The sequence below is a fragment of the Pygocentrus nattereri genome, chromosome 13 (assembly GCF_015220715.1).
Source record: "Pygocentrus nattereri isolate fPygNat1 chromosome 13, fPygNat1.pri, whole genome shotgun sequence".
NCBI classification, from domain to species: domain Eukaryota; kingdom Metazoa; phylum Chordata; class Actinopteri; order Characiformes; family Serrasalmidae; genus Pygocentrus; species Pygocentrus nattereri.
Window position 1 is genome coordinate 1,223,677 of NC_051223.1, and position 10,202 is coordinate 1,233,878.

General features: G+C 44.0%; 1 protein-coding gene across 1 annotated transcript; it reads left to right on the forward strand.

Moving 5' to 3' along the window:
• Positions 1-791: 791 nt before the first annotated feature.
• Positions 792-8,231, forward strand: slc16a9b (solute carrier family 16 member 9b). Its single transcript, XM_017714526.2, has 6 exons — positions 792-1,442; positions 2,366-2,598; positions 3,277-3,420; positions 4,221-4,316; positions 5,125-5,964; positions 6,196-8,231. Exons 2-6 carry the CDS (start codon positions 2,394-2,396, stop codon positions 6,381-6,383), a joined length of 1,473 nt encoding a protein of 490 aa, XP_017570015.1. The 5' UTR covers positions 792-1,442; positions 2,366-2,393; the 3' UTR covers positions 6,384-8,231.
• The last annotated feature ends 1,971 nt before the right edge of the window (positions 8,232-10,202 follow it).

The window sequence follows — 10,202 nt, forward strand, 5'->3', positions numbered from 1 at the left end:
AATGTGCTGTAGACGGTTCTTCTATTGTTACAAGCTTGACATCATAACAATATAAAGACCATTTTGGCTGCTACACAGACCCATTTTCAGAATACATGGAACCTTATGGTTCTAATGGTCTACAGCACATTCTCCATCAATCTGATGCAGAAAAAACTCTTTGATCATGCAAAGGGTTCTGTGAGTGTCCACAGTTATACATCTTTATAACAGAACACTTGAAGAAACCGATCAGTATCCCTAACGTCTTGAGCATTTATAACCATTTCATGCAACAATCTGCAAAAAAGTAACTTTTAGGGACATCAGACCTTGGACGTCTGGTTCCTATCACTACCTGGACTTTCCCTTTAACCCACGCACCCAATGCAGTCGCAAACGCCAGCAGCAGAACGCCACGATGTTGTGTTGGCGCAGACGACCTGTGGAAACCTCACAAAACATCTCTGCGTTGACTCCACGGTTAGGAGAACTAGGCTCACCAAGCATCTCAGACGCGCAGTTCCCGCAGGTCATATCACCACCATCGTGGCCAGACGGCTGTCGAGCTGCTCTGCGATCGTTTTTACACGGCACGCAGTAACAGCAACAGCATCCGCAGTCAGCAGCAACCGGTTTGGACTGGAAACCGCACACGCAGCTCCAGCGACACACGTGGCACATTGTTTACGGTGCACGGTGGACTAAAGCGCCAGATCACGCGAGTAAAGCGCGTCAAGCCGCTGTCCACACGACTGCGTGCAGGCGTTTAAGAGCATCCAGCAGTCGTTTGTGAGACAGGTGGAACACGAGGCTTAAGTGTTTCGCCTTCTCCAGTTTCCTGCTCGAATTGCCCCGCTCCACCTTAAATGGCGGCTCAGTTGCATTGTGGCGGCCGAGGCGCCAACCTGCAACTTCTGCGCCATTTAAGGTGGAACGGGGCAATTGGAACAAGAAGCTGCCTTGACTTTCGGAGGCGGTGGCAACTCGTAAGCCGAGTAATGCTGCGTTTGTTTTGGGCTTATAAACAAAGTATAAAGTATGAAGTTGGTCAGCACAACATCAGCCATGTAACTGAGATAAGGGTCTCGGTTTAAACACAGCACGGCCGGGTTCGCCTTGGTGTGTGTGTCTCTCTGTTTTCCCAACACGAGCTGTAAAAGGATGATGAGGTCCAGGCAGACCAGCGAGAACAGCTTCAAACCGGTTTCAGCGCCGGCAGGCCAACAAAAGCTGGCGGAGAGCGCAGAGAGACGGGGAAGGAGCGCGGAGAGGGAGCAGAGGCTGCACAGAGCTGGGATGAAGAAGCGAGTAACACCGTCTGCGCTTCACTGTCATTCTTATAAACCGTCATGATACCAACATCACCCTGCGTGCTGGTCCAGAGAGCCCGTTCTCCAGCGCACTGCGCTCATTAGAGCTGCTCCATTCCTGCCGGGTTGGCCGCACAGGCTGGTATTTTGGTAAGCGCTGTTTTTTAAAATCTCTGTCTTTTCGGAAAAAAAACAGAAATATATTAAATATGACGTTAAATGGACTATTTTAATGAACGTTAACTGACATAGGCAGCAACGGTTGTTGCGTTCCTTGTTGACGCTTTTCTCAGGTTTGCGCACAAACGCGAGGCCGGGATTTCTGTTGATCGGTTTGAGTGATTTATATTCGACTGACGTGCTGAAAAGACAGCAGCGAGTCATTAAAGCTGCGAGGTTTTCCTATCAAAACGCTCAGAGCGTCAGTCCTGCGTCCTGCGTCCTGCTGCTGCCGCTCATGTCTGCCACAGTGGCGCAACACCGGGGTCTCCAACGTTTGGACCTTCTTTCTCAAGAGAGGGGCTTAACATGACAGTCCCTCGCACTGCTATGCTGATGCTGTTTTGTCTGACAGATGTGCAACCAGGCGCAGTAATATTTTCCTTATCATGTGAGGGAAAAGGAGAAATGCTTCCTTGAGTTTCTCCTGCCAGGTGGCACCACTGTGTGCAGTCTCTTGCAACAAAAGCTTGGCACAGGTGTTAAACCCCCCCCCCTGGTGTTAAACCAACGCCTCCAGTTTATTTTTCATTTATCAACTGGCTGCGTGATCTCTGCGGTCTGTCCATCTCTCTGTTCGTGTATTGTTGAAAACCTCGTATCTCCATTTTTGCCATTTTTCAGTTTTTGACGGGATTTGAAAGTGTCTGTTACTCTTTACATTGTTTGTGAATTTTGTGATGAGTGCCCTAAAAGAAATGACCCAAAAAGACATGGGAAAAATTCTGGTTCCATTGACTCGCATTGAAAGCGAAGTAGGCTTTTTCCTTCTCCTGTAAAGTCACTATTTTGGAGATACAAGGTTTTCCTCCAACAGCAGCGATATGCATTCTTTTTTTTTTTTTTTTTTACAGGTTTCCTAGAAGAACCAAGCATCTACCCATGAGTCCTCAGAACTCAAAGAAAGCCCTGGATGGGGGCTGGGGTTGGGCCATTGTTGTGGCCTCCTTCATGGCCCAGCTTCTGGCCTATGGCTCCCCCCAGTCTGTAGGGGTGCTCTACCCAGAGTGGCTGAGTGCCTTCCAGGAGAGTAAGGGAATGACTGCGTGGGTGGGCTCCCTGGTGTCTGGGGTCGGACTCATTGCCAGTAAGTTAACAGCCTAGTGTTCGATGCTCTGATTAACATCTAGTTCTTCATGGTAGGCCACTCACATCCACGTCGGCACATGCATACTTTGCTAGAACGAAGCTTGTTCGGTTGCCTAGTGCCATGACTAGAGGTGGCAAAATGCCATATACTACTTCCAGACATTTTTACGGTGCATGATATACATTTTTATGGCATAAGTTATATACCCTAGATAATCCAAACCATGCAACACTTCTGTTTTTGAAGCATAAGTTTTATCACCATGTCAAGCACTTTGTGATGAAGAGACGCCAGGTTGGATTTCCCACTGACTCTCACCCTCTTTTTAAACTGATGAGCTTAACCTGACCTTGCTGCTGGTTTATGGAACGTCATCATGTCTTGTTATTAAACATGGGTTACATCATACATAACACTGGCAAGCCAAATGGGGTTTCTCTGCACAGTTTGGTCTTTATTGGGGGTAGCTCAGGGTTTTGGCAGAATTTCCTGCCTGTGGTAATAAAATTCCCTGAGTCAGTGAAATTCTTACTGCATTCACACACCTTAATTTTACCACTATCAGGCTTTCTGCGCTGGCTATAAAATATGGTACAGCTGTGTATCAGAAACAGTTCAGTTTTAATTACCACGTTGGTTTCTCTAACAGGATGATGCTGTCCTACTTGTGTGCAGGTCCCATCTGCAGTGCCTGTGTAGTGAACTTTGGGGCCAGGCCCGTAACCATCTTCAGTGGCGTTATGATCTCCGGAGGCCTCATGCTCAGTGCCTTCGCCCCCAGTGTCTACTTCCTCATGTTCTCCTATGGCATAGTCGTTGGTACGTCCTGCGTTTATTAGGGAGTATAAAAATGCATCCCTTTAATAATGGAAATCTGATGGTCGTATTATTTGTGTAATTTATATTGTTTCTGCAGTGTTTGGTGCACCTAAAACCCCCTTAACCTCTGGTAAAATTACTGTCAAGCTTTTTCCGGATTATTACTTTTACAAAACAGCAGTAACATACAATCTGATCAAATACACAAATGTTCAATAGACAGTTTAACTTGTGTAGTTAGTTTAGCATTTGCTGTTGTTGCTAGGCAACCATTACTGCTGACTGAGGTCAACTTAGTTCACTTGGCTGCAGTCTTAAAGGTGTAGCTCTGCCAGATTTCCTAAAGATGTGAATTATTCTGAGTTTAGAGATTTACACCTCTAGCTGATTTACACCTCTAGCTGATTTACACCTCTAGCTTAACATCAGCTGAATAAATCTCACAGCGGGAAAATGTGGCCAGTATGCTGACAGCAGCTGCAGTCTCTCAGGTTTAGCTCCAGTGATGGATCCTGTAAGGGCATTTTCTTTAACTTGTGTAACCTTTGGTCATTCTCAGTTCTCATAACTAAAGTACTGAGTGTAGTACATCAGAGCTGTAGATTTTCTTTGGAATACATTTTCACGGACAAGGAAAGAACATCTAATGGAGAGAGTGTGGAGAGTCATACCAAAGTCAGCTGAGAACTCTGAAATTAGAAAGATTCATGCATTCCTCCATAGTCACGTTTGAGCAGTCAACGACATAATGCAGTTATCCCCTCATTTGCTGTAGTAGACATGTGCTTTCTTTTCTACAGGACTGGGCTGTGGGCTTCTGTATGCTGCTACTGTAACCATCACATGCCAGTACTTTGACAAGAGACGTGGCCTCGCGCTCGGCATCGTTACTACAGGTAAACACTGTTAATGCACCAAATGTGTCTAATGCCAGATAACGAACCACTGACCCCCCCACCACCCCCCCTTCACTATATCACCTCTACACATGTCACTTTATACATTACCAGTGTTAAGATGTGCACCTTCTACCTCGTACTCATGCTGCTGTGGTTCATGCTGCTGTTATTTGCGCCTTCTATTTATTGTTTATGTTACTTGGGAGTTAACTGGACTGTGAGTACAATGTTTCGTTCCACCTGATGTACCACATGTGATGCAAATGACAATAAAGCCTTATCTTATCTTATCTTATCTTATCTTATAATATATAGCCATTTAAAAACACTAATGTAACATTACTAGGTAGCATTTTGAGGATTTCTGATCTGTCTGAAATCTATGCCTCAGAGATGGTTTATCTATCTTAAGCCTGATCAAATTGCGATTATTACTTAGGTTCAAGAGTTTTTTTTTTATACTAATATAAATAACAATACCAGTTCTTGAATAATACCTTATTCAGTACCTTCTTTTAAATTACTTTTGTATTATGTTGGTATGGCTTAAAGCAGAAATGAGTGCGAGGTGCTGGATGTGGGCATATTTACTGACTTCAAACTGCTTGAACTGGGCCTGCTGGTGTGTCTTTTAAGGGGTTAATATACAGATTGGACTATAATTTCGTCTGATACTCAGTATAAAAAAAAAACAACCTTGAATTAGGGTGACTATTGTAATCCTGTGTTAGGTAAATACACATACTAGAACGTGGTATTGATTTTGACATCTCTAATATCCTTTAACATTGCTTCTTCTTTTTAGGTACAAGTGTTGGAGGATTCCTTTATGCCACTGCACAAAATGAATTCATTGAGCTCTTTGGTCTCGAGGGATGTCTGCTGCTCATCGGCTCCTTCGCACTGAACATCATCGCCTGTGGTGGATTGATGAGGCCGTTGCACTTACCAGCTTACTACCTCAAACAGAGAGCTGCCCTGGTGGAAAAAGTAGAAGAGAAGCTTAAAGAAAGGCCCCTAGCCAGGCAGAGCTCGATCAAAAAGAACCTACCCGTCACCGACCTGCTGGTCACGATAGATTCTAAAGACCCTCTGGCTTATGAGAGGAGGCTACTGAGCTGCTCTGCTTTGGTGAAGCTGCTCAAGAAGAAGCAGAAGGCATACTCAGAGTATTTCCGCTCCATGGCAGAGAGGCTGCAGGACCGTGTCTTTGTGGCCATGTGCGTGGCTCTGTTCCTCTACACTCTGGGGGCCTTTCCCCCGCTACTCTTCTTGGAAGACGTGGCCCAGAGTGAGGGACTGATCGAGGGCATAAGCGTCATCCCCCTGGTCTCCATCATCGCCATTGCAGCCGGAGTAGGGAAGCTGCTGCTAGGCGTGGTGACAGACATCCGCTGGATGAACAGCATATTCCTTTACGCCTTCACCCTGGTAGGCAGCGGAGCAGCTCTGCTGGTGATCCCGGTCACCAAGAGTTATGCTGGACTCCAGGTCATCTCAGCGGTGCTGGGATTCTTCTCAGGAAACTGGTCCATCACACCCTACATGACCACTAAGGTAGTGGGCATAGAGCACCTCACTGAGGCCTATGGGATCCTGATGTTCTTTGGTGGATTTGGAATTATGCTGGGACCTCCAGTTGTAGGTGGGCACTGTCACTACATCGACCCCCCCCCCCCGACACCCCCCACCCCACCCCCCAAGCTCTCCAACTGCCTTCTATCAGATTGCTGGATAAATGAATGTATATTTATTGAAAACTATTCCAATCTGTTATAGAAGCCTTTGAGCCTTTTCACTGTGAATGAAGAAGTGCAGTAGGTTGCTGGTTACTTGAATGATTCCACTGTAACGTTTCATATTGTTGTATCTGTAGGCTGGTTCTACGACCGGATGCAGTCCTATGACCTGGCTTTCTACTTCAGCGGGAGTTGCGTGCTACTGGGTGGAGTGCTGCTGCTGCTGCTCTGTGGCCTGTCCTGCTGGAACAACAGCCAAGGTGAGGACGCTAAAGCTGACGAAGAGTGCACTCATGACTGTGAAACAGTGGCCGCGGTAGCCTGAAGTACGAAGGCACAACCTTTTCTTTGCTGTGCTCTGCCTCCCAAAGACCTTGATTGAACAGGAGGCCGATTTTTGTTCATTTGTTTTAACTATGAGGTGTTTTGCCTTATTGTTGATGTATTTGTTCCTGTGATTTAGTTCAGATGGTCTTTTTGAAAATACTATATTACACTGATGGACATGAGCTCCTCAGTACTTTTTCACAGCCTTGTTTTATGAGGCTCCAGCATACGAAGGAAAGATTTTAAATGGTTTGTTCAGTCTATTAACGCTGTTCGTTTTGATTGAAATGCATGTCCAGGCCACTACTTTTATATGCTGGTAATTGGGATCACAATGTCATGCCAAACTGAGAAATATTTTATTTACAAGACAAATAAGATCCCAATATCTGAGGTGTTTTTTTTGTTTTTTTTACACATATGCAACACGACACCAACGGTTTAAACAGTCTAGAGATGATTTTGGAGTGTTTTGTTCTGTTCAGAATGACGTCTTGTGTTTTCTACCAAAGTAGTTTCTTGTTTTTGAGGACTGAGTCGACAATCTCGTATTGACATACCGTAAAACAAGATGTCTTTCTTCATGCTGCTTCATCTGTGGAAGTCCCCTAATTTTCATATAGTTTTGGCCTTTTTAGATCAGGTGACATATCTGATGATTCCCAGTGGTTTTGTGTGCTGGATGAAATGAAACAAATTTGGTATAAAGCAATATGTACATGTAAATGCTGTAACCACTTTTTTGTCGCTCTTGTTTGTTCCTATTTGTATACTCTTTGACCTAACTCTTGTAGAATTGTTTTTTACTTGCACTGATGTAGTTTGCACAGTGTTTGTATGATTTATTTGTCTTTTAGCTAACTTTGAGAATTTTTTTTACTTGAAACACGTCTCTACGATGTTAGTATTGTAGAAATATGACAAACGTCGTAGATATTTTCTTTGGTCATGGTGCCGGCAGGTTTGATGAACCCTTACACTGTTTTAAACCATGTGAAACCACCTGTGTTATTTATGTATTTATGTTTCTAATGTCACTGTCAATTTGTAAGGTGTTTTTTTTTTTTAGATAAAAATAAAAAATGACATAGAAGATCAGCTAAGCTGAATACCTTTGCTTAAGGCAGTTGTCAACATCCATATAGTAGAGTGTAACGAGTCTCAATTTTGAAAGGGTCAAGGATGATGAATTACACTTGAATTAAACTGTGAAATACACAATGCAAAAGAACGCAGTCACGGTAAAGAGCAGGAGCCCCCCTTCTTTTGAAATAATTTCCACTTAATTTATCCCACCTTCTCCTCCTTTTGTCTTCCCCCCTCTTACTTCAGCCTCCCCTGTTGTTTAGGTCCAATCAGCCCTCTGGCCTTCTGTCACATATCTAGCTTTAAGGCCCTTTTCTTTGAACTCTGTGGTCCCACCCCACCTCTTTTACAACCCTTGTTGCTCTTCTTTTGTCAACCTGCCATTTGTACCTACATGTACAGCACTATGAAACAGAGAACACCCTTTTCCATCAAAACAGCCTTTAAGTGACTCAGTTTTCAGAGTCGAGAGAAAAGCAGAAAGCATCTATTTTCCTTAACCCTCAATTATACGGAAGGCTGGAATTACAAAATCTGTAATTCCAGATTTTTCAAAGAAATCTGCAGGCATATTTTCCCCACACCAGCCAAGTTCAGTCTTAGAAGCTGCATTTCCAGCTTCTAACAGTCACAGTAATCTTATTTTCAACGTCAGACTCATCAGGCCATGAATCCTTACTCCACTCCCTCACCCTTGCATTATCATATTTCCCTAGCTTCTCCCAATGTTGCTTTGTCTGTCCCTTCAGCAGATGATTTTTGCCTCAAGGACTTGGCTCTTCCTTCAGTGGGACAGACAAGCAATTTATTTTATGAAGATGATGGGTCCTGAAGATGACCACTGCTCCATCCAGTGATTTGCCCCTGCACCACTGGGGTACTTCTCAGGGTTCCTTTCATGCTTCTCATCCTTAAGGAGCCATCTGCGGCCTGCTCACTAGGGCTTTAGACCCAGATTTCTGTAAAACTGCTTTGAAACAATGTCTGCTATAAGCTGTAATGAATCAAACTGACTTGCACACTATCACACGCCAGCTAGAGCAGCTTCCACTTGTTCAGGCAAACGTGCACCTGTTCACATAACTCTTTACTCTCCCACATCCAGCTCTAACAAATGCTGTACCATCTGATTTTGAAACTGGATGGTTCCATAAGTTGTTACAGTTCTCACTTGTATATTGTGGTTGGTTAGTGTAGTGGGTAACACCTCTGCCTTCTAGACTGGGGTTCAATCCCCACCTGGACAAACACCCTACACTGTACCAATAAGGGTCCTTGGGCAAGACTCCTAACACCACCTTGGCCTCCCTGTGTAAAATGATCAAATTGTAAGTCGCTCTGGATAAAAGTGTCAGCCAAATGCTGTAAATGTATAAGTTTTGAACAACTGTCAAAATTACCCAGTTATTCAAAACAAGACAGTGAAGCAGTAGAAGTTGTGTTGCTGCACTGTAACAACGAGTAGACTAGACTGATAATATCTACGCCTCTGTAGAGTCTGATAATGCAGAATTATGCACCAGTGTACTTTAAAGATGCTGCTTCAAATTGCGGAACATTCAGTGCAACTGCAAATGTGGAGGTACCCAGCCTTATTGGTGCCTTTACTTTTCCAAGCAATTACTTTCCCATGAGGGTTTTGTTTTACAACATCTCGTACTCATTTATTTTGCTGTTGGCGTGTGTAGCTTTACTGGTAAGATACCAAAAGAAAAAAATGCTCTGCAAGCAGAGTTATTGAGTTTTTGTTGATTTGAAGGAGGAAGAGGTGCTAAGTGAAAAGCTGGTCGCTTTAGACAGTAACATGAAACACATCTAAACAATACTTCTGTACTCAAATGTACAAAATTGTCATTATTCCCAACATTCCAAGGCCAGCTGGTGCTGCAATAGCTGGTTTTGGCAATATTTCCACAGCTGTGTCACTTCTGAGCCAGAGGGTCATGAACAGCTGATCCTTGCAGCAGGAGGGGGGCTATCAGTGGGACCTTTTTTTAAGGACTCGTCTTCTGTATTTGTTTACTTCACAATGCTCAGGCCTTCCGGTCAGTAACTAAAGATCAAAGACACTGACCTCCAGTGGACAGTGTTAATCGTCGGTTCAAGTCCTCTTCAGGACAAAGACTCTGGGTCAGCTGTGAGGAATGGGGTCATTATTTGTTCAAAACCTAAAGAGGGACCGCAAGCTCTGACTGTGTGAGGCTGGAGAAACATGAGGCATGCATGTGAGGAAATAGTCTGGTAACCTTGACTCTTGGACTTCTGGAGAGATTGCGAGATGTGAGAATGAATTGCAGCTAGAAAAAAATGGATGTTGACCTATCTTTCAAAAATACAAGTATTCATCGAAACCTATGAGCCAGACTTTGACTTCCTTCTTTGGCAAAAGTGTTCATATTTTTATCTGTCCTACTTTATCTATCTTCCTTGCTTCCCTCACTTCCCCAGTACCACCACCACAGAGCTAAGGCTGAGGCTTTGAGAAGAAGAAGCAATCTTTTGATTTTAGTGATTCTGGATTAAGATGCTCCTAAAAACGACTGGAAGCAAATCTCAAACGAAATCTCTAAAAATAGATCACAGGTCCTGTGGTTTACTGGTACAAGTGATGCCTCTGAGGCCAAAACTTCAATGTGTTGCAGGAAATCTGAGTGACAACTGTTAAAGAAGTGCAGCTCACTCATGGTAGCTGCCAATCTTCCAAGGTCAGCAGATTGCTGGTTCAAATCCC

What these genes read in the sequence shown, in the direction of transcription:
- slc16a9b (XM_017714526.2), top strand. Translation starts at nt 2,394, where the DNA reads ATGAGTCCTCAGAACTCAAAGAAAGCCCTGGATGGGGGCTGGGGTTGG. An exon ending in CTCCTATGGCATAGTCGTTG is followed by an intron (nt 3,421 to 4,220) that starts GTACGTCCTGCG and finishes TCTTTTCTACAG; the next exon opens with GACTGGGCTGTGGGCTTCTG. An exon ending in GCTCGGCATCGTTACTACAG is followed by an intron (nt 4,317 to 5,124) that starts GTAAACACTGTT and finishes TCTTCTTTTTAG; the next exon opens with GTACAAGTGTTGGAGGATTC.